Source organism: Miniopterus schreibersii (assembly GCF_964146895.1).
Source record: "Miniopterus schreibersii genome assembly, chromosome: 10".
Classification (NCBI taxonomy): Eukaryota; Metazoa; Chordata; class Mammalia; order Chiroptera; family Miniopteridae; genus Miniopterus; species Miniopterus schreibersii.
Genome location: NC_138110.1, coordinates 54,620,389 through 54,645,599, shown reverse-complemented (window position 1 = coordinate 54,645,599; position 25,211 = coordinate 54,620,389). Strand labels below are relative to the sequence as shown.

The window sequence follows — 25,211 nt, the reverse complement described above, 5'->3', positions numbered from 1 at the left end:
TTGCCTGTCAGTAAAAGAAATAGAAGGCTCAAAGGAGAGATGACTCATGCTCCCACCTGGACTGTTCCCGCCTGTCCTTGCCTCAGAACCCCTCTCCGATCCATTTTCTACCCTGTAAATAGGGTGGCCTTCTCAACAAAGGCGGTCTACTTAAGCACCTTCAAGGACTTCCACTGTCTCCGGATGATGTTCATCTACATGCTACGGGGCTACACAGAGTCCTTGGTGTCCTGGTCTTGCTTGCCGCGTCAGCCTCACCTCTCACCACATCCGGCCTCCGCTGGTCACCCTGGCGTCCTAGCCACTGTTCCTCTGCCTTGTCCTGTTCAAGTTCAGTGGCGCGCTCTCTTGCTCCAATGAATTGCACATGCTACTTCCTCAGCTCAGAAGATCTCCTTCCTCTCCAACCTTGTTCAGTATGGTAATTGTCATTTATTTTTTCCAAAACTTGTCTCAACCACAAACCTGAGAATGCACACCTTAAACTGACTTCTGTTTCCCTTCTCTGTGCTCCCATGGGCTGCTGAACTTACTTCCTTTCATCAGAGCCCTTATCACGCTGTACTGATACAAGTTATCTGTTTGTTGCTCTCCCATTAGCTATACTACTTATTATAAGCGAGGCATTAGACAAATCATTTTATGTCCATTAGCTCATTAAAGTCTTACATCAGCCCCATGATATAAGTGGTATTAATTGTCATTGTTTTATCTTTGGGGAAACTGAGCCACAGAGCAGTTAAATACCCTTTCCAGCCTAGAATCAAAGACTGTCCGAATCCAGCGACAAAGTTTTTAATCTCTAGGGGATGAGGGACCACAGATCAGCACTAAGTTGCACCCAATAAATGTTTACTGAAAACTAAATGAAATGAAGTTCTAGTTTAGTATTTTTCACTTACTTGCTATGTCACTTGGAAAACTATGTAAATTTAAGTTTCAGTTTCTTTACCTATAAAATGAGGATGAGTATCTCATGAGGTTCTTTTAAGGAGTAAATGGAAAACTGTCAAAGCCGTAGTTCAGTTGGCAGATCTGGGGAGATTCCCCACCCTGCCATCTAGGGCCACAACTCGCTTTTTAGGAATGCTCAGCTATGGATAGGAACAGAGGTGTGGCCAGACAGGTGCTGGGATGGGGACAGGTTTTCCTAGTGGATGGAGTAGCAGCAGATAAGTGATGGATCATGGATCTCAAAGGACAGAAAGGGAAGTAGAAATAGAAAAAGGACTCATATATGTCATGCTAGAGATTACTAGTGTTTACCACTGACTGACCCATCATCTCTCCTTCTTAGGCATATGGAAGATTCCAAGTTTCATCAAGGCCATGTAAGTGAAAGTAAGTGACATGAGTCATTTCCAAGTGAGTATTTAAGACCTGGGCTACCACCTCCATATGCCCCCCTGCCCCTGCTATGGGATCCCTTAAGGCCACACCTATTCTGGGTGACAGAACAACAAATAAACCTTTGTGGTGTTCAGTTACTGAGATTTGAGCATCAATTTGTTGTTGCAGCAAAGCTTATCCTATCCTGACTAATCCAGTGAGAGAAAAAGTGGAAGTCTCTGGCTTCCTCCTCTATCACCTGGTCGACAACCACATGGCTTTTTACTGGAGGATTCAACCCCTCTCTCTTCATAGTTTTCAGGCCCTGTTCATACGTATGTATGTCAGCCATTGATGAAAACATTGAGACCATGCAGAGATAAAGGAGGTCAGTACCTCAGACTTCCTTTTTTTATTTCCCTTCTACAACAATGAACGTTAAATGCAAAAAGATGCTGATGGGCTAAAGATGGCACTGAAGCAGATAAGCTTGAAGACAAACTAATTTCTTGGTTTATTAGCTTCAATGTGATGTGGATGTGAAGACAGCTGAGGGCTCCTTGAGATTTCTGCTCCAGATCCCAGGACTTAGCTTGGACACCACTAAAGACAGGCCAAAGACCCAACACACCCTAAAGATTCTATCATCAACGATTCCTAGAAAAGATTCATGAGAAGGAGTTAACTGTCAGGGGACCCTGACAGTGGTCCATGGAATCTCACCCAGACCATGGTATTGACAGGATTCAAAACGGTGCCATGGAAATCCCATGAGTTTTGGAGTTAGATCTCAGCTACAATTCTGAGCGAACTTGAGCTCTTTATTTAACCCTTTTGAGCCTATATGGTTTCAATTTTTCAGTAAGGGTAATAATAATGACCATTATTTATTTAGTGCATATTATGTGACAGGCTTTATTTTTATCATTGCATTGTAACTCATGTCAACATACACAGTCCTGTGACCGGCACACAATGGGTGGTTAATTTTGCTAACCCTCAATACCCCCAACTTCAACACAACATTGAAACTCCATCAATGAAAGATCAAATGGAGCTTTATCATCTTTATTTATAACCCTTGTCTCCAGCCTACCCAAATTTTTCTCCTTTCTTGACCCCTTATTTCAAAAGGCCTCCTATTCCCTTTCTAAGATGCAACTGCTTTGGAACAACAGATTTGGGCTATAGTCAATTCAGGTGTCTCAGGTCTTGAGTAGCCAATTCTCATTTCTAGTTTACAGGAATGAACAGAGACTCCCCAGGGACATGCCTGAGGGACAAAAGTTGACCTTGGTTTTTGTTTTCTCTCACACCAGCTTTGTTTTCCTGAGTGGGGTGTGGAGAAGGAGTGTGTGTGTGTTTGTGTGTGGGGGGAGGGTGGCAGTTTGAGCAAATCTACGAAGTGGGGGTAGATGAGGGACAGAAGAAGACTAGAGAGATGTGCCAGCTAGTGTAGCAAGAAAAATGTAAAAGAAAGGGTTGGGATATTTAAAGGTCATCTTTGGGTTATTTTATGGTATACTTATAATTAAGCCTCTTCTTCCATTTTGTCACAAGACCTTCAGGAAAATCCATATTATTCTTAGGACCTAGAAGATACTGGGTGAGAGCAAAGGGGACCATGGGTTAAAAGACCTGTTACACTCAAGTAATTCTGAGGGCCCCAGCATGGAAAATTCATCTCACTTGGCATGGCTGGGGAAGAAAAGAACTATCCTACCCAACCCCAAACACACACCTTGTGCTCTCCCCTCCAAACGTCTAGGATGTGTAAGGACTGAACAATAGCCAAGAGTTTTCCTCCAGCTGCCATGGCAACATTTGGGCATCCTCTGGTCCTGAGTCTCTCCCAAAATTTCTGAGCAGATGATGACAAAAGGAAAAGTGTCACAGTCAAAGGTTAGCCCCTGGATAAGCAAGATCCTATTCTCAGTCAATAACTACATATCATTGCTATGTAGGATCTCATCTAAATACGGTGACCTATAGATGAAAAGGTTAAATGCTAAAAGCCGAGACCAGCATCCTTCCTGTCCCCTTTCAGTGTCTGAACTTTGAAACTAGCTCAAGTCTATCTGATAAAAGCCTGATCTGTACAATCGTACGAGATGTAATTAGAGTCCAGTCTTTCCCTTTCGTCCTTAGAGAGCAGCAGAGAGAGGACATGAGCTGAGCAGACCTGAGTCTCCAGGCCTCACATCAGAAAAGGTCTGAAGGGAGAAGGGAAGGAGCTCAAGTTGTTTATTAATCTGTTACGTTCTTGACCTTTCCGGTGCGCTATCTCGAATAATCAGCAGAAAGAACTAACGACCTCAGGCTTAGAAGGGAAGTGATGGACTCAGAGGCTGTGACTGGTCCAAGTTAAGTTTTGGGCGCAGGATTTTACTCCAGGTGTCTCTGGTTCCCCATTAAGCCACACCGCTGCTCAAGGAGGCCTTGCACACACCACGCAGAGCCGTCCAGGGGGCACCGGGTCGTGGGGCGGGCGGGCAGGCATTTCCTGTCTTGCAGCAGCCAGCTCCCCACCTCGCCTGGCCTCTCACGCCCCCGTGCGCGTTACTCCTGGGGACAGGGAGGCCGTGGCCCCATCACTCCCCCTCTCGGCCCCCGTCTTAGCACCTGCAAAAGGGAGGCACCTCACCAGAGATACTGTCTGCAGGAGTGACCGTTGATTACGGAGACTGGAGAGAACAGACTGGATGAAGTGCCCTACTTCAGGCTCAGCCATTATAAAAAGAAGCCACATTTACAAAAGACGGTCGCCCATCCACGCCTTGTGCCTGTCGCACCAGGGACAGCGGGCCCAGCCCACCAGGAGCGGCGCAGTGCCATTGCTGGCCCTGCCCGCACCTCTCACTTCATTCCTCTGCACTTCGGCCCTTGTTTGAATGGGGCCGTTAGAGGGTGTTTACTGGATGAAAACCGTGGCTGTCTTCTGCAAAGTAACTCTGCAAATGGCTTTCGGTTTCCGGATTTATTTTGTCTCAACGACTCGGCTCAGTTTGCAAATCAAATCAAAGCTGATTTTTCTAACTGCCAGCAGGAATTGGGCGCACCCAGCGGGAATCAGCGGAGCCAGCTGTGTCCCCTTGACGGCTGGCACCAGAGATGGGGGTGCTGCTGCTTGCTGGTGGCCAGAGAGGTCTCAGGGGAAAGACAGCAGACAAGCAAGTACCTCCTGGACTCTAACCAGGGCAGGGGGAGCAGGGCAGGGGAAGCAGATTTTATTTTCTGGAAGGAGAAAAGGCAGACAGGACCTATGTGGCCTCAAAGACTGAATGGTAGAAATAACAGGGAGCCAGTTTGGACTCATGACATTGAGCCTCCCTCTAACTGAAGGGTCCAATGGTGGGAGGAACTCCCTGGGGGAGTAGTGAGGTCCCTATCACAGCAGGTACCCAGGCAGAGCCCTGGCTGGTCTTTTTGTCAGTGGGGATTATAGATCACATAGTCAATCCCTTCCTCTATTGTTTTTACTCCTACTTTCTAAGACAACAGTTATGACACGTAGCTTGGGTTTGAAAAAATGAAACCATGGAAGAATGACAGGTTAGCATCCATCCATCCAGCCAGGCATCTATCTATCCATTGACTGATCGGCTGACTAATCAACTGACCCATCAATTCATTTATCCAGTTGTTCATTCAACATATTTTATTGAGCACCAATGTATGCTAGGATCTGGGGATACAACAGTGCTCAAAATAGGCACAATGCTTTCACTTCACCTAGAATCTAGCTGGGAGACAGATGTTCAACATGTAAGTAAACAAACAAATATATAAATATTTGCAAGCCATGCTGAGTGCTATGAGAAAAAGTGCCGGGTATAATGAGAGTGGAGAATGCTGGGGACATATACTAGATTGGAGGTCAGGATGGTCTTTATAAGGAAGTGAAGTCTCAGCTACAGTCAGAAAGATGCATGTCTGTTAAGCAGATACATGTGGTGGCCAGATGCTTTCAGGAAGAGGGGGCAGGATGGGCAAAGGTCCCGCGGTAGGAAGGAGCTTGATGTGTCTTGAAGAAGTGCAAGAAGACCAGTGTGCTGGAGTCTAGTAAATAAGAGCATGAAGCCTGGATGAGGCTGCAGGGTGGGAAGCGGCCAGATCACGCAGGCAAGTCTTTGGAAGCGGGGCGTGTGGGTAACAGAAAGTGACAAAGCGAATGGACGGGTGTGTGGAGGGAGGCAGGAGAAGAGTCAGACACACAGAGCATCCGTGGGTGAAGGGGCTTGGATGGAACTGGACGTCAGTTTCCAGAAGAGAAACTGACTGGTTAGGTTCTAGAACTGAGCCTCCAGATCAGAAACCATTCCCCTCAGCCTGCTGTGTCTGACCAGGAGATAAGCACTGAGTTACTTGGGTGCCACCTCCAGCAGCTGCAGCCTGGACCATCTCCCACCAGATGGGAAGATCACCTGCCATAGGAGGGGTTGTTTTATCTCCCTCGCAGCTTCAGCACCTTGGAAGTCTGAGTATCCCTTCCCAAATGTTCATGTGACCCATTTTCCAAGGGTCACTTCTGAGCATGTTCAGCTTACATCTCCAGCCTGGTTCCTAAACTGAGACCGTGCCTCACCTTCCAAATGTAAATACTATTGAATGGGTCCAAGTGCATCTCCCTCCCTCTTACTTGCCCTTTCTCACAGTTCCTGTTTTAACAAGAACAAATCTTACTTTTTAAATTGATTTTTTTTTTTGCTCCCTGACTTTCTACTGCCCCCCTTTCAAAGTCTGAATAATAGTTTTCTGTTTCCAAACCAAAACTCAATGTTTGTTACCCACTGTCTGCAGTTTTCTCTCTACAGCTCTGGGCAGATTCCCAGAGCTAGAGTGGGCCAAACAAAGGGCTTTTAACATCTTCTTTTAGCTCTTGAATTTGAGGCAATCCCATTAGCTTGTTGCTGTCCCTCAACCCCACGATGAAATACATCCTCTATATAATAAGATCCCCGTGGTACCCAGCTCTCCTCTCCAGGTTGGTGTGTCATCTGCCCACTGCTCTGAGCGCTGAGGCTAAAGGCTTGCACGGGAGACTTTCCCCAGAGACCTGTGCAAAGCTCAAGGGTGTCATTTGCCCTGGAGCCACCTGAGAGGCCCAGGGGGGACAGGGGTGCCAGGGACTGACTGTCATGGGGAAGGAGGTAGAAATCCTGGTCTTGGTGTCTCAAGGCAAAACAACTCCAGAGAAATGTACATGCCACCAGAGCAGATTCTTGCTCAGCATTTCCTCATACCCTATCTCGCGTCCCTCTTTCGCTCACAGGTTTCTCCCAGGAGCCCTCCCTCTATACCTCACCCGCCCAAATCCCTGCCTCAGGCTCTGCTCTGAGGGAAGCCCTCTTGTGTGCTTCCTGATACGCCCCCCCCCCCCCCCCCCCCGTGGCGGAACTCACATTCGGGTTCCTCTAAAGTCAAAGCTGATACCAGCAGACCTCTGGCCGGGGAACAAGAATGTGAATTTCGGGCAGTGGCCACAGCCCCCATCAATGGCAAAGCTGCCCTCAAGGCTTCTGAGATGAGCCTGTCCAGGTCCTAGAGCTAACCCTTCCATTAACAAATCCAAACACACAGCCCCAGGACCTCAGCTGTGCCTTCAGTGTGAAGTTCCGCTCTGCCTCTATAAATAAAGACCGTCCTGGTGACGTGTGGATCCAGCAGCTGGGTCCTCTCTAGATGCGGGAGACTTGGCTCTTCCTGTGGGGCTTGGGCCAGGAGTGTGGGTCCCCTCACAGCCTGAGGTCTCAGTCGGCTGGCCTCCCAGATCCCACGCTTGCTCTGGGTACCACCCAATCCCCAGTGCTAGCGGAGAAGGCATAGTGATGGGGCAGGGAGGCAAAAGCCTCCTACACTGCACCCGTCCCAGAGGGGCAGAGCCCTAGGTGGTGGCCTAGGGACATGCAGGCCATTGCCACACGGGGCTACTTTAGTCCCACTCCCTTCGGAAGCACTGATGGCAAGGACCTGTTGAAGGCATCCACATACTGCCTGTTTCCACACGAGACTGTACACCGCTGAGGACAGGGACCATGCCTGCTGGCTCACAAGTCCTCAGTACTTTTAAGATGCCTGGTCATGCATGCTCAGTGAGCTAGCTGGCTGTATGCAGGAAATAACAGTCATAGATAAGAATGAACATATCCCCCCCACTCCCCCCCCCAAATACTCTGCAGTAAATCAACCACTTTTATGTGTATCATATCATGTCATCCTCATAACAACCTGGGGGGGAGAGGTCCTGGTGTGTGGAGCTGGCTTGCCCGGTTGTTAAACCATTGGTAACCTGAAATGGGGCCTGGTGGGGATATTTACACCTGGAGATCAACAAAGACAACACACGAGGGCTTTTCTTTTATGAAGAGCAGCTTTATCCACAAACCACAGCCAGTATGCATGTTCAAAGGGTCCTAGGAACAGGGGCATGGGGATCGCTTCAGCTGTGAAGCTGCTGGGCCTCAGGAAGGTCAGGTGAGACCCTCAAGGTCTCTAGGCCTCGCTGCAGTGAGATGCTGACGCCAGCGCCTTCACTCATATCGGCGGGCATTTTCCAAGTGCCAACTATGTGCCAGGAACTCCCCGCCCCGGCAACACGTGATTGGCAAATTAGTGATGAAGACCGAGCAGCTCCTCATCAGAGCTCCCCTCAGAGGGAAGTGCTGGCTCCTTCCCCTGGGAGCCCAGCCTGTCCAGGCCCCAGACCATGACTGGAGCAGCACCTGACCTTCACGGTCGTCTGGGGTGTGGGAAGGGTCCTGCTGCCACAGACCCGGCTCCTTGGCCTGAGGCAGCCTCACCCAGCTTCTGAAGGGAACAGGAGCCGAATGGGGACCTCAGTCCAGTCTGGGCCCCCCTCCGGCAGGGCGGGTCCCTGCTCAACACACACCCTGAGAAGCTACTGGGATCGCACTGTGGATGGGGGACAGTCAGAGGCTCCGATGAGAACCACAGGACACCCCTAGCTGCATGCTTCCTGTTATGGGCTGAACAGTGATCCCCCAACACCAAATTCATAGGTTGAAGCCCTAACTAACCCCAGGTTCCTCAGAATGTAACCTTATTTGGTAACAAGGTCCTTGCAGATGTAATTATTTAGGGTGAGGCCATGCTGGAGCAGGGTGGGCCCTAATCCAATATGACCAATGTCCTTGTAAAACAGAGAAATTTGGACACAGAGATGCACAGAGGGAGAGCACCATGTGAAGGGGAAGGCAGAGATCAGGGTGGTCCTTCTACAAGCCAGGGAACACTGAAGATTGCCAGTCAACCCCCAGAAACTGGGGAGAGGCATGGAGCAGATCCCGCCCGAGAGCGCCAAAGAGGAACTAGCCCTGCTAACAGCTTGATGCGGGACTTCTAGGCTCCAGAACTGTGAGGCAGTAAGTTTTATGGTTTAAGCCACTCAATCTGTGTGACTTTGGTACAACACCCACAGAAAACCACTGCAGGTCCCTTCCTTTGCAACCCTCCAAAGCGGGCAGCACTGTATCAGAGCTGGGGTGACCCACAGTGACATTATACACAGGCAGGGTGTAGCATCTAACAGAAGATTCGCTGGGCGTGGGGTCAGGTCAGAATGACCCTGTCCCGTTCTGAGTGGCAGCCCTAGGGTTCTGCGAGACTCACACAGCTGACCACAGACACTGTCCAGTGTCACCACGGTCAGGGACAGGACATAAGCAGGTGCTTTATCACCAGAGCACTGGCTTCAAGCCAGCACTTACGTTCACATTCCAGGGCTGGATGCCCACTGGCAGACACATGAAGAAGGTGCCATAATGACAGAGAGGGGGAGGAGCGCGGAGGAAACAGATGGCCCGTGGAAGCTGCCACTGGGACTTTCTATACCCCCGGGGCCTGCGGGATTTCCAGTATCATATTTTCCTCTATTAAAAAGAATAGTGTTTTCAGCAAACCCACAAAGAGGGAAATTTGATTCAGGAAAGAGACAGGTTAAATACTGATTCCTGGCCTTCGATCCTGATACAAAGTCCCTGTGGGTGGTGCATGGATTTAGGTGTGGGTTTGCCTTTAATCGACCCTGGATGCTCCAATAGTAATGCCAGGCACAAAGCAGACACTAACCAAACCCAGGTTCCCTTCCCTGCCTTTGCTCTGCAGTCTGTGAGCACGGTGGGTCCCGAAGGTCCCAGGAAACTACAGTGCTAAATCCTCTCTCTCAAAGTCCCCACACTTACTGCCTGTCCAGTCACATGTCCCCCGTTCAGAAGACGTGATCCAACAAACTACCTTTTAGACTCCCACACGCCCCATGGAGGGCGGAATGACCACACCAACCCTCCCCCTGTCTAGAGGTCAAAGGCCAGAGGGAACCATGGAGCACCGTCACCGTCACCGTCACCGTGAGGTTTCTGTGTAAGTGTCCTTCCCTCTCCCGGCTGCCTGTTTAAACCGGACGCCGCAGACACCAGCTGTCCTGCTTGCCATGTACAGCCTAGTGCTGGCCAATGGATGGTGTCCTTCCTTCTATGTTATCTGTTTTCTTCAGTGGAGAAGTCTGCCAAGGCCTGTGATTTGTGTCACTTTTGCTTGCAGGCCATCAATTCTCCTGGCCCCCTCGAAGGGTATTTTATTTCTTTCTGTCCAGTAGCCTGTTCCCCAGAGGGAACAGTTAGGGACATGCCGACCTCTCGTGGCTTGTGTGAAACCTGGGTGCGTTCTTACCACAGGGAGCCCTTAGCGCTCTGTCTTCCCCTCCCTCCTGTGCCTTCCCTGTTCTGCCGACATATTGATCTGATTCTCCTCAAGGCTGTGAAAGCTGTGCTCGCTAGGTCTCAGCGCATGTTTTGCCAAATAACCATATTCTTATCTCCCTTCTCTCTCTTTCTCTCTCAAAATCTCTGTCTCTGTCTCTCCCCACCTCCCCACACATAGCTGCGCATTTTTCTCCGTATGTGTGCACATGTGTTGATATGTTCACATATGTATATACATACTTGGGTCATTGTTTTTATCTATACTTTATATCTATGACTATATTTATACTTATGTTTATAATTGTCATCTCCGTGGAAGCAACCTATAAAACTATATACGCTGTCAATAAATGCAGGGAACAAAATAGAATTGCCCAATTATGGTGTGTTTATATGGGAAAGATAGCTGTTGAAAATATCAATTCTATAACAAAAAGATAAACCTGATTTCTAACCATTCAACCTTGTAATAGGTTAAATGATAACAAACCGTTCATTGATTTTTTTAAAAAGAGTAATAAACAGAAACATGCACCAATTGAAAGAGCCAGACAATTCAATTATAATTAGGAAAACAAAAAGTGATGAGCCTGAACACTGTTGCCTTCGTTTTGGGCGTAAGTGTTGAAAATGCCAACTACAAAACAAAGCAGTGTTGCTTTCCTCGTTATTAAAGGCACCAGCAGTAATCACCTCATTTTTGAAAGTCATGTGCCAACTGAATAAAGTACAATACCCATAAGACAGGTGTAAAGACATGCTTAAAAATTCCAACATCAATGCAGATCTAAAGACAAGAAAATATATAGCAGAAGAATACTGGAGTAAATTTATATTTGCCACTGATTAATGTACCAGTCTATCCAACCATCCATCCATCCATCCATCCATCCATCCATCCATTCGATGAATATGTTCTAAGCCCTTACTATGCTTTAGGCACTGCATTATTAATATATATACACAGTCAGGTATGTATTAATACCAGATGCAAATGACTCCAATAAAAATATCAATTCTTTATTGTTATTGTTGCCTAAACTCCCTGTGGGGCTAGAGGGAGAAATGCTTAAATGACTAAAGAATGGCTGAAGACAAACAAGAACATGCCAACATACCTTTCGTAGCCAGACGAACACAGTTGATTTTGGTCTCCTGTGAACAACAAAAGTAAGGCTCTAGTTAATTCATTGTGGGTTTGGTGTGATATATAAAGAAACTATATATATGTATATTCACATACATATACGCATTCACATGTACTTTTAATTATAATTTAAAATTTGTCCTTTCCATTTTTCCCCATTGGAATCACCTTTTAATTCTATTTCTTCATTTTCTTTCCAGGCTAGGTACATACTTTGTTCCTTTCACATCCTAGTTCACATCACTCATAAGCTTCTTCCCCAGACAGAACCTCTCTATAAACATAACAGATACTGCCCGGCTGAGAACAACTTTAACAATAACACTAAGTGGATACGGTGTGGCAGGCAGTGTGCTCCATTCGGTTGCACGGGCTCCTGAGAGATCGCATGGGTCTGTAGATGGTACCAAGGGCACCTCTGGGAAACTTTTGTTACAGGTAAATAATGCATCTACATGCACAGACTGGAACAGACACTTGGCAATAGCCCTGTCAATATGAATGTGTAAGAATCAAACTGCGAAGTTCATGTTCAAAAAGCCACTTTGGTCCTGAGATCTCTGGTGGACTTCACAGTTTTCATGGATAACGGGGGGGGGGGGGGGGTGTGGTGTGTGTGTGTGTGTGTGTGTGTGTGTGTGTGTGTATGTGTGTGTGTGGCAAGAGAATCTTTGCAGAGCGAACTATCTAGTCATTGTTGGCTGTTCCCCTGTGGACAGGATCCATAAATTTGTGGTGTCGCTGGGCATGAAGTTGGGCTTCAGGAGGTAATTAGCTTAGCCGATTTTATTAGGATCATCTCCCAGGAAGTCCTGGAACAAGCTGAAAATTCCAGTTCACTAAGTTATGCCCCTAGCAATAGTCTGAATGTAGCGTAGCAATCAAAATAAAAGACAAAGAATGCCATGCGTGTGGGTCTCGGGAACACCAAGCTTGTCTTGCTAACGCTCGCTCATAGGAGCCATTGCATCTTGAAGGCACTTGTGTTAGTCAGGACAGAAAAGATTACGCAAAAATAATGAAACCCGTGCCCTTCAGTGGCTAGAACGAGCAAGGGCTCATTTTCCATTCCAGCTGCACGCCCAATGGCCGGGTCTGGGGCAGCTCCGCGTCGTGGTTATGCGAGACTCTCGTCACGTAGTCACAGGGACCAAGGCTGGCACCTCCACTTTAACACAGGCTTCTGTGCTCACGGAGGCAGGAGGAAAGCATGCTGAAGAGCCTCGCTGGACACGCGACACTGGGTATCAGAAGCAACGCTTTTGCTCTGTTCAGGTTTCAGGGCTAGAGCCCAGCCTCGCTTGGGCGAGGTCAATGCGCCTTCACGCGCCCAGGACGGAAGGCGTGCTCATGCCTGCAGCAGGGTCCCTTCTACCTGCGCACCTCTGAGTGCTAGAAACTGCCACTTGTATTAGACCAAGTGTGACTCCTCAACGGTCTTCACCCTGTTCCCCAAGCCACAGAAAGCCTGCCCCGGTTTGCACGGAAAGGTGTCTGCGTATCGGAAGACGGGTTTCGGTTCATTAACATTCATAGTCTTCGGCACCTTCTCATACGACAAGAGCTCGAGGCCTTTGAGTCCTCCTAGCCCCTGGGCCTGGGACGTCCTCCAGTTGTCCCCCTCAGTGAGGAAGGACACAAACAGGGGGCAACGGTCTCCGCGTGGTCCCGTCCATACCGCTCACCTAGTCACCATGTTCCGCTTTCCGTACTGGTACTGGGCTTCTGTGCGCACAGCCGACATCCTAGTTTTTAACTGATCACAGCGAATGTGCCAACCACCTTCAACTCCCCACCCAAAAAATGACCTGCCTGCTCCCACATAGGTAGACGCGGTTGTGTTTCTGAAACCCAAGTACAGCCGTATACACGATCGGCTGCCGTCTCCTTGGCTCCTCCGATTACAACCTGTCGTCAGATTCTCCACTGTCGGGAGGTCTGGGGACATCACTCCTCTCACTCCATCTGGATCACTACCGTACGTAGGAACCTGTGAAACGGCCACGGCCGAGCTCTGTGCACGCGCCGGAATCCTTGCTCCAGGCCGGCGCTGGGCTGTCCCTCGGTCTCTTTGGTCATCTAACTAGCTACCCACCTGCCCAAGTGCTTGTTCACGCGGGTGCTAATGCTGTAGTTTTCCCCACCACAGCCTGAGAGGAAGGTCACATCTTCAGATGCTCATACTCTGTCTACCGCCTTTCTCTAATCGATCAGCCCGAGGACTCTCTTAAGTAACGGAAGGTTGGCTTGACATGACTTGTTCCTTGGAACAAGTATTTCCTTTTCTCTCTATTTTTATACTGAAAGTGTTCCTTTTAAAAATAAATAATTGTTTTATTTTATAAAATGGAAAATGCAGAATATGACACATCATGGTTCAAATACATGAAGTGTTCCTTTCAGGTGTTCATATGGTATTTGAAATATGCTATATTCTGAGAAAAAAGGTTTTTTTTGTGTGTGTTTTTTAAAGAGCACATTCACAAGAAGGGAAGAAGGGAAAATGACTGAGAAAAAATATAAAAATAAAGTAGAACTGTCTAAATGTGATGCCATAAAAGCCTGAGTCACAAATGAGTTAAAACTTAAAAATCATGAAAAAAGTGAGCAAACTAGTTTTTTTCTGTTTTCACATTTGGAGAAAGAGCAAAGTTCTTCAGATCCTCTTGGCTTCCGTTTTTGTTCTTTGGTGTAAGAGGTCAGTGAACTGGAGCCTGAGAGAGTTAAGGGACGTATGACCCCTAGAGATCTGCTAATGGTCGTGCAGCACCACCATGGGCATCGCTGAGAAACTGTCAAGTGGGAGAGGTGCCAAGAGATCAGACGTGGTCAGAAGGAACTCCCACTTTACATTAACATGGAGAAAAAACATTTGGCAAGTACTGTATTAGAAAACTTGCCAATTCTGTGCATAATTGTCGAATATAGCCGTGGGCGAGGATTTGATGAGGCCAACACTGTTGGGGGTAATTTGTAACAATCTATCTAGACCTTAAAGAGAATCAGTGTAATCTCATTATCTCTAGGAATCTATTCTCAGTGAATCATCTTAAATGTAGAAGAACCTTCATCTACAAAGATGTCTTTCCCAGTGTTTTTAAAAACAGCACAGGGAAGAACACCTTATCTGTCTCGCCCCACAGGCATGATAAAGGTGTGGTCTGTCCATGCAGCGGAATATTACACAGCTGTTAACAAACATGATTACAGGACTGTGTAATTGCATGGAATAATATACATAAGAAAATTAAGAAAAGTACAATTTTATTACAACGAACATGCAAATATAAGCATTTAAAAAATAAGTCCGTAACTTAAAGTCTAACACGTATGTAGACAAGTATAATGACCTTAAACATGGTTTGCTGAAGCTTTCACAAGTGAACACACACCGATGACCAGCCCCCAGATCTAACACTGACCCCATCTTCATCCCTGCAGAGGTGAACACTAACCTGCTTTCTGATAGATGCATATTCTCTTTAACATGTGTCACTTCAAAGGAAATCCTGGGTGGCTGCGATGGTTTATTCTACTTCCTGCCTTCTCTTCCCCTCTGGGTGGTTTGTGAGAACTTCCCAATTCTCATTAGCATCGTCTGCTCTTCTCAGGTGATGCATGAAATTGGGCCATTTCCCAGCACCACCTCCTCTGCCCCACATCTATTCAAATCTGTTCTCTATAACCTAGAGCGCGTGTCCCATTATGCTTAACTCTCCCTGGCTCTCACAAACATGACACTGACATGTACTCTTTCTTCCAAGTTCCTGACACCTTCAATTCCATAACCAATTTATCTTTGTTGGTTAGAAATAGGAACAAAATAACAGAGTCCCGAGTCACTCTTTTGACCTTCTGGGTGACTGAATTGCTAGCAAACAGGTCAGGGACATGCTGGAAATTTTGTATCCTATTGTATGGGAAGTCTGGGCAGTGTGCATTTGCCAAAAGTCCCCAATCAGTTCAATAAGTAGGAAATAGGACTTTTTGGGGGGCTTAGATTGACTAAGACTTTGGAAAGAGGAGGAACATTTCATATCTTCTGTTCTACCTCTACAGTACAATACAATTCCATTGCCCCATCATTTTAACCTCACTATGCCCCACTTCCCACCCCAAACTTGCAAATCTGCACATGGGTATATATCACCTTGGGGTAAAACATAGCATCCTCACCACTGTGCTTCTGTTCAGACCTGCTTCTGCTCAAGGCCCTGCCAGTGCTGGGCAATACTGTGGCTCACTTTCCCCATCAATCAAATGGCCGAGAAAGGAATGGAGGGGGCTGGTTTGGCAGAGCAGACAGGATATTGCGAGGTTGCATCAAGTTCTCAAATGGTGAGTCTGGTTTCGGCTACTGGCAGTACTCATGTTTTTTCAGTAGTCTGTCCTCATCAACATGCAAACATTATTTTCTAATATTTGTGACAAGCATTAGATAACTATTCTTGCTCCATATCACTTCACCCCACAAAAATAGCTTTTCTTTTCTTTTTTAGTAAGCTACCACCTACCTTATTTTTTCATAATGTCTCACACCTATGCCTCCTTACTTACTCATAATCCACCCACCCACCTATCCATCCATCCACCCATCCATCCATCCATCCATCCATCCATCCATCCATCCATCCATCTTTTGACTATTTCCTGAAATGAGAGGATGTCTCTACTTGAGGGTCTTACAGTAGCTGCTGTTTATTATCCAGAAGGACTTAGGTTAAGTTTTGTGCCAACCTGATCAAGAATCCCTCGGTACTTGTGTAATACACACAATTCTTACTCTATTGGCCTACTTAACAGGATGGGGACTTAGCCCAGATCTCACAGTTTCCAAATCCTATTCCCAGTTACCCCAACTCACACCTTTGTCTTCCCGAAGACTGAGCTGCCCCGGTTAATATGCGATGTAGCCCCGACCCACAGTCTTCCTGTAGGTTTCCCAACTGCTTTGGCTTGTGCCTTGATTTTCCTTTAAGACTCTTTATTCATTTAATTAGCCAATCAACAGGTATTGATTGATGTGGTCATTATTGATCATATTGATCATTACTGAATAATCAGTATGTTCCAGGCATGGTGCTGGGTACTGGTGCTACAAGAATGAACAGAATAAACATGGTCCCTCTCCTCCTGGAGCATGCAAACACTATTTTTCTAACATTTGTGACAAAGATTAGATAATTATTCTCATAAATAAATATATAATTACAAGTTTCAATAAATACTACGTGGGAAAAGTAATAGGTGCTATCTATATATGTGTAAAGATGACATGGGGCGTGGGAGAGAAGGAGATGGCTAACTGCCTTGAGCAAGCACATTTAACCTGAGACCTAGAAGACAGGCAGGGGTTGGATATATGACGTATCAGGGAAGGCTGTGGTTAGACCATAACAAAGCGCTTGGAGAATGGTGTCAGACGAAGCTAGAGACATAGCCTTTAGACTGTAGAATTTTGGTCTATATTTTAAGAACAACAGGAAGCCATCAAAGAGCTATGAGCCAGAAGAATAAAAATTTCAGGTTTACATTTTTTAAAAATGCACAGCCTGTTATTTAGAGAATAAACTTATGATGTCAGAGACACCGGTTGGCGGGAAGAGTGTGGTAACAGTCTAGCTGAGAGACAGTGGTGGTTTGATCAGGAGAGTGACTGCAGAGACCCTGCCTCAACTTCCCCTACTTTGGAAAGCATATTTAGGCTCTGCCTGCCCCAGAGACTTCCCACCACCCTGCCCCATGCTTACGGATCAGTCTGCACTTCTGGTAGTGACACCACTGGGCCCTCAGTCTAGCCTCCTTGCATCCAATACCCCTCGACTCTCTTCCAAAAATTCATAAAATCTACAGCCTCAATGTAGTTAAAATACAGCAAACCCTCAAAACTTCGCAGTCCCTGTTAGTAGAAGAAATAAGTACCATAGATGAAGGAAATATTTCTAAGGCTCTCAACGCAAGCCTTTGTGGATGGAAAGCAACAGCCATGTGGAAAACAGCATGAAAAGCAGGGGTCCAGTACCGGTAAGACGGAGGTAAAATCATCTCCGGAAGACAGCGTTCATAGGTGTGGAAAGTCTGAAAAAGAATCCCGGCAGACCCAGGCAATGCGTACGTGGAAAAGGCTGGAAAGCCCACAAGATTCAGGCGGCAATCTCCAGTGGGCATCCCTGGGCAGATGGGGCGGTGAGAGGGAACAGAGGCCAAAGGGGGAATTTTAAGGCCCTGTAATTCGAAAGAGAACAGGCACAGCAACAGTCAGAGTATACACAGCGACCCGTCACCCACGACACAAAAAACTCAGTCGTCCGCGAAAAAACCACACTTCTCTACCTGATGAGAACAGTGTGGTTTTGAACCAGGAATCTTACAAGTCACATTACGTCTATGAAATGAATACATGGAAGAGACAAATAGCAACTGTATGGAGGAAACGGAAAATAAAAATCCAAATGTCCCAACTGATAAAACTCACCCCTGGGGAAAAAAAATGACAAGCAGAAGAAAAGTGTAACACGGCGCTCCAAGGGGACTTAAATTTCCTCGAACAACTGTGAACTAGCAATGAGAAGATTAAAAACAGAAACGTGTGCAAGTCAGCAGAGCGCGCGGGGATGGTGGCCTAAGGGGAAGGCGAGAAAGGGGGGTGACTTGGGAAACGAAGGTAAGTTACAAGGTGTCCAGAGGAACATGTGACGAGGTGGACTGAAGACAGCGAAAAACAACGCAGGGAATGGGGAGGAGACAAAGAAAAATGCAACAAGGGTCAGCGGAAAAGTGACTTAAAGGGGACAGGAGAGCTCCAGGGTATGTACACGGGAAACCCCGGAGGAGACAGATTGAACCATTGGATAGGTCAAGGTTCCTAACAATGATCCAAGGAACCTCTCTGGAATTACAGGACAACCTGAGCCTGCATATTGAAAGGACCCAAAGACCTGAAAGACAGATTCCAAGATCCTGGTAAAACTATTTAATTGAAAAAAAAGAAAAGAAAAAGTTCTCAAGAACTCAAGGCTAAATGGTCAACTGTTTCACTAGAGTGAGAGAATTAGCCTAACATGAGATGTCTCCAAAGCAACGTACAAGGCCAGTAGATATGACTTAGCATTTTTAAGAAACTCAAAGAAAGACATTATGAACCAAGGATTTTACAGCTAGCCAAGTGTCTTTCAAATATCAAAGCTACAGAAAAATATCAATATCCATTAACTCAGAGAACACTGTACTCATGAGTCTTTCTTGAAGAACATACCAAAAGATAAGCTTCATTCGACAAAGAAATCACCGGAAATTTCAGCAAAAGGACTGTTAATAAGCACTTAATATATTTAATTGTAAACTTGAGACTAAATTAATGTGGGGACACGGTTGAAAGCAAAACAAATAAATGTTTATATAATGCAAGTTAAAACAAGGGAGAGAAGAAATAGGAAGAGGCGAGTAGATAAGTCCATTGACTGTTGTATAGGCAATAGGTAAAAATCAGGAGAGCCGGGCCAGGCGTGGCTCAGTGGTTCAGTGTCAACCTAGGATCCAGGAGATCTCGGTTCGATTCCCGGTCAGGGCACACGCCTGAGTTGTGGGCTGGATCCCCAGCAGGGGGCGTGCAGGAGGCAGCCGATCAATGCCTCTCTCATCATTGATGTTTCTGTCTCCCTCTCCCTCTCCTTTCCTCTCTCTGAAATCAATAAAGATATATTTAAAAATATGAAAAGCTACATACTATGTGATTCTAAAAAAAAAAAAAAAAAATCAATAGATACCTTCAAAAACTGACAAACCAGTGATGTCTGCAAGATGGCAGAATAAGAGTTTTCAGCACTCATCCTCCCACAGAAACATGATTTTGACAACCACCCACGGATGAGCGTACCTTTGTGGGAGCTTATAAAGTCTAGCAGAGAGGTCCCAGCACCTCATTGGAGCAAAAAGTCTGAGAACAGATGCATTGAAGAAGGTAAGGAGACTAGTTTCAATTCACTCATGTCACCTGTTCCCCATGTGGCCCAGCTCAGGACTAAGAGAGGCCACCTGGGCCCCCGATTTCTCCCATGGGGGAAAGTGAGAGCACAGTGAGTGCCTGGCTTCCCCAGCTATGCAGGGGGTGCCCAAGGGGACCATCGCATCTTGTCCCAGCCAGAACAGTGAGGGGCTCAGCATGGCTGAACAGTTTGGGAGCAGTGAAAAGCCACTGCGACATATACAGACAATGGACTATGACTGAGCCTTTAGAAAGAAGAGTATCTTGCTGTTTGCAAAAACATGGATGAACTTGGAGGACATTATACTGCGGGAAGTAAGTCAGACACAGAAAAGCAAGTACTGCACGATCTCACTTACATGTGGAATCTGAAAGTCAAACTCATAAAAGCAGAGAGTAGGACGGGGCTTGCAGGAGGGTAGAGGAGATAAGATGTTGGTCCAAGAGTTACGCAGGATGGAGACACTCTGGAGGCCTGTGTAATGCTGTACTTCGCACTTGAACGTTGCTAAGAGAATAGGCCTTGAGTATTCTTACCACCCACAATGCCCTACCCCTTCCCCTACCCCTATCCCTACCCCTAACCCTACCCCTACCCTGTACATGGAAACATCACATTGTACAGCTTAAATATATATAATTTTTTATTTGTTAATTATACCTCCACAATGCTGGGAAAAAATGCTGACAAACCAGACAGGAGAAGGGCAAGTAAGTAAGGAGAGGATTAAAGGTATTGAAACGTATAAGCAGAAAGGTAACTAGAACAAAAATGCAAAACTTTCTAAATATCAGAAGAAATTTTAAAATAAAAGAGAAAGGAAGACACCCCAGCATGTATTAGGAAATTAGTACAGTAAATTATGACATAAAGAACCTATGACAGAGTTAGGACCCACCGTATTAGTCGTATCAACAAACGTGCATAGGTTTAACTCATGTAATTATATAAAAAAGATTCCAAATTGTCTCCTAAAGCAAGACCTAACTTTCTGCTATCTATAAAAGTCACAGCTAAAACAAAGTAATTCAGGAAGGGGGCGGCAATAAAGGATCGAGAGAAACTATAAATGGCAAATGAAGAAAAAAAAAAAGGCTCAGTAGTGATCTTGGTTTCAAACAGAGTAAAATGCCATTTAAAAAGCATTACACATAACAAAGGACACTTTTTAATGCTGGAACCCACAATTAAGAAGAAATATGGTATCCATGAATATCTGTGAACTAAAACCCACGAAATCACCTTTACCAAGTAGAAACTACAGGAGGTGCAAGATACTAAGAAAACTACTGTCAGTATCATTCGCATCAAGTGGCAAAAAAGTAGTGAAGGATCTAGAAGAGCTAAAATAATTCCACAGATCTGTGGATATGTATCAAAGCCCACAGCCCGATAACAGAGGAAAACCTTATGAGCTTATGAAACGGTCACAAATATTGACCACAGATTAGCTGATTAAGAAAGCATCGTTATGGTCCGTAACGTAGAAACATTGCGAGCAACTTTCTATGATTATAATGTAGTAAAATGAGAAATTATTAAGAAGATTTAAAAAACCAAACAGATATTTCCACTTGGAAATATACAAAATAATGTCTTGGACCAACCCCTAGGTGAAAGGAGAAATTGTAAACAAAAATTTAAATATTTTAAAATAAAATATAATGAAAACTACATATCAGAATCTATGAAAAACATTTAAGGTGGTGACTAGATGAAAGTATATCAGTAAAATGAAAAACTGAAAAAATTAACTTATTTTTCAGCACAGAAATCTAGAAGAGGAACAAAAATAAGTGATCCCCCAAAACACACACAAAAGGGAATAATAAAGGTAAGGGCAGAAATTAATGAAGTGGAGAAGATAAAAACAGAAAAAAGAAAAAAAAAAGAGAGGAAGCACCAGTGTACCAGATAAGAAATGACGGGGGGAAAGCTATTGAAAAATAAGAAATTTTTAAAAAATGAGACTAGTTTTCAGATCTCTGGAAATAATTTTAAAAAGCTAAATGGAATTGATACATTTCCAGGAAATTATAGCTTATAAATATGGATTCTATTAGGAATATGAACTTAAACACTTCTAATTCCATAGAAAAAATAGAGAAATACATTAAGGAACTATTCCATAAAGAAACAAACAAATAAATTTTTAAAAAAACATGCCCAGATGTCTTCACAGGGAATTTCTACCAGGCCTTTACAGACAAGGTATTAGTAACATAAATTGTTCTGCAACATGAAAAATGAAGAAAAACATTCTCATTTTTTAACGAAACCATCATAATATCGACACCAAAACTCTGTTAAGGAAAGTTTTACACACACACACACACACACACACACACACACATATACGTATATGTATATATGTGTATATATATGGTGGGGGTGGGGAATTATAGATCAATTTTACTTCTGAATGTGTAAGCCTGTTCAATAACATGTTAGTGACCAGAATCCAATGCTGCATTAAGAACAATAAAATGCCATGAGAAGGTGGAATGTAGTCTAGAAATGGAAGGTTGGTTCCACGTTAAGAAATCCACTCTGATGATAAACCATATTAACAGATCAAAGGAAAAAAATCACATTACCTCTAGCAGAAAAAGCATCGGACACAATTTTAACAGCATTCCTGATTTTTAAAAAAAAGCTCAAGAAACTAGGAATTGATAAATACTTTCATGACGTGATGAAAATATATCTTAGCCCTAAAACCAGCACCTTAGTGAGTGGGCTGTGGTCAAGGCGTAAGCACCGAGGCCAAGACCATGAGCAGGCGTCCTTTAGGCCCGGCGCCCCCCGGGGCGGCACTGGAAGGGTCAGCCAGAGGATACACGCTGGAAAACAAACCTTACCTCTGTTCGCAGATGACTTAACAGTACATCTGAAAATCCTTAGAGAATCAATAATACAAGGCAGCAGGATATAAAATTAATACACAAAGTGAATAGGACGCATTTAATCAGTCGGAGGACATCGTGGCAGCAGATCGCAATTTCAATGGCAACAAAGATGAAGCGCTTGGTGATAAACTTGAAAGCTTCAGAAGAGAACTTTACAGCACCCCCGAAAGACACCGAAGTAGGCTTGAACAAACAGGAGAAAGATATCCTCTGTTCTCAGCTAGGGTAATTCAACATCTTAAAGATGTCAGTACACTCTAATTAATGTATAAATTTAATGCACTCCCAGTAAAATTAGTAATAGGCTTTTTATGGAGCTGGAGAGGTTGACACTAAAGCTTGTATGAAAAATGAACATGCGAGAACTAGGAAATCATGAAATACAAAACCCAGGTAGGGGGACTTGCCCTCCCAGACATTAAAGCACGGAGCCTCTATAATTACGACAGTGCAGGACTATAGGCTGCAAAAACTTAAAATAGAAAAGCGGCATCTTGGATTTGGGGGGCAAAGATGTATTTTCAGATAAATGCTGCTAGGACAACTAGATAGTCATTTAGAAACAAAGATATTATTAGATACATAATTTACACCATATACAAAAATAAATACCAAACATTAGAAAATTAAGTGTAAAAAATTTAAACTATACAAGTTTTAGAAGCAAAGATGGGTGAATTCCTTTATAAGCTTAGTGTAAGAAAGGGCTTTTTCACTGATTCAAAGTCTGGATCCAATCAAGGAAAAAATAAAATAAAATGAAAGCACTTGGCTCCTTCCTTTTTTTTTTTTTTGGTCTGCCAAAAGTACTATAAGCAAAATTTATAAAATTGCAACATATATCACAGATACAGAATTAATATCCCTGATATATAAATAGCTTTTGAAAATTGAGGGAAAAGAGGTAAAAATCCTGATAGGAAATTGAACAAAAGACATACACAAGTAATTCAAGTTATATAGAAAGTCTCCTAAGTACATGAAAAGATGTCGACTTCACTTTCAATAAGAGAAAGGGAATGAAAACTATATTGAGATAAAACTTCTTATGTGTAACTTTGCCAAAAATTACAGTTCGACCACACCAACTGTTGGCCAGGCTGTGGAGAGCCAGACAGTCTGAAACACTGCTGCAGGAAGCGCAAATCGATTCAACCCCTAAGAGAGGAAATTCAGAAATATCTATGAAGACTGCACATCTGTCCACCTTTTGATCCAGCCATCCCTCTTGTAGGAATGTTCTCTGACACACCTCCAACAATACGAAATACATAGGTACACAGTCCTTTATTGCAGAAATGTTTGCGACTGAAAAATGTTTTAAACAACCTATGTGTCCATCTGTGAGAGTGATTGAATAAATTAAGACATATCTACATAATAGAATACTATGTAGCTATAAAAACATGAGAAAGGCCTCTACGAACTAATAAAAAACTGATTTCCAGGTATCTATAGTATGTTATCTTTTCTATAAGAAGGGGGAATCTCTTAATTTTGCAAACATTAAAAAGTTACAGTGTCCTCACCTACAGAATAGTAGCAAGACCTTCTGCACATCTCGTTGGGTTGAACAAAATTTTGAGTGCACGGGTGCCTGAAAAGTGCAAAGACTATACAGGAATAGTTTTATTATTGCAATAAATAGATATCAGGATTATCGACAAGATCATTTTCCCTGTCTTCAACAGAATAACTTCCAAGCTTTTTAGCATGGCATGCAAGGCCTCCCCCCTTTACTTGGTCTCGGTCTCTGTCTCTGTCTGGCCTGGAACCAACCCCACCCCTTCTTCCCAGCCTTTGGGCCTCTGCCCAGAAGCTCCCTTTGCAGGACAGGCCATGTCCTCTGCCCTGCCGCCTTCATGGAAAATACCCACTTACCTTTCAATGCGCAGCTCCCATGTTACTGTTTCTGCTAGACTTTTGCTAAGCGCCTCCTAATCCCCGGCACCCCCAGGCTTCCAGCTGCACACTAGGTATCCCACCAATGTGATTCCTGTTACAGTTTATTGGACATATTTGTTTCTATAACTGTCTTTCCCACTGGACTCTGGGTTCCCTGAGAGCAGGAACCATATATTATTTATCTGTGTTTCCCCCCCACTGACTCAGAGCAAGCGCTTAAAAAATGATTATTGGATTTTTATCGTCATGGTCATCATCACTTCCCCACTCTGGACTTCAGTTTCTTTTTCTGCCAACAGAAGAAAACTGCACAATCTCTAAGCTCCCTTTCCAAACTGCATTTTATGCTTCCCATTCCACAGCACCGGGACTTGGAGGCAAGAGAACAGCTGAACAAATGATCCCCTAATTGGGATGTCAGAGTGCGGCTGGTCTGGGCCTCATGGAGAGAGGTTTAGACCTTGCACCAGGGACCGGCGACTCCCGGCCTGAGGCAGCCTCGGCGCGAGCTGCCCTTCACGCCTCCCTGCGCAGATCCGATCTGACCCCGATGATCCCTGCTCTCGGTGAGCATCCTTTGAGCTGTAATTACTAATTGATGTTTGTAAAGCCTTTGAAACTCTCAGGTGACAGATGTAATCAGAGGCCAATTTATTATGGTAATTGTTATTAGTACAGCTCCTCATTATTTGCTGATGTTAATGGCAGGGCCAGCAGGTGTTCCAAGATTGAGAGGGGATCGAGGCTGGCCAGGCCTGGTGGGAGAGAGAGGAAAATGAGAATGGGGGGGGGGTTCAGGGTCTTTTAGGGACTCCTGCTGGTTTCAGTCAAGCCAGATTCCACTTTGTGGGGTTATGACTCAGCAGGTAGCATGGCACTGAACGCGCAGGACTGCCTAACAGCACTTCTACATGCACAGGTTCAAATCCAGCTCAGTCTCTTGCTCCTGGAAATGAAGATACATCACTTTACACTCCTTGTTGTTGGAGAATGGGTTTGAGGGAAGGAAGCATGGACTTGGTCAGACCAATTAAGAGGCTCCTGGGGTTTCCCAGGCAAGAGGGATGGTGGCGCTGAAAAGGAAAAAAGTATATGGATTGGAGAGAAGTTTAGAGTGTAGGACCAGCAGAACTTGAGGACAACTGGCTGTAGAAGTTGAAGTGTGTTGGCCAACCCACACTTCAGAGACAGGAAAGACTTGGGGATGTTTTTGGAG

General features: G+C 44.9%; 1 protein-coding gene across 7 annotated transcripts in view; it reads right to left on the bottom strand.

Annotated features, from left to right (window-relative positions):
* Nucleotides 1–25,211, bottom strand: part of PTPRT (protein tyrosine phosphatase receptor type T) — a gene marked incomplete at its 5' end in the record, with an annotated part of 804,541 nt that overhangs the window by 150,457 nt on the left and 628,873 nt on the right. For all 7 annotated transcript variants that reach the window (XM_081150334.1, XM_081150335.1, XM_081150338.1 and 4 more), the window contains one exon: nt 11,168–11,204. In XM_081150334.1, the coding sequence (XP_081006460.1) occupies nt 11,168–11,204 (37 nt within the window). The remainder of the gene's footprint in view (nt 1–11,167; nt 11,205–25,211) is intronic.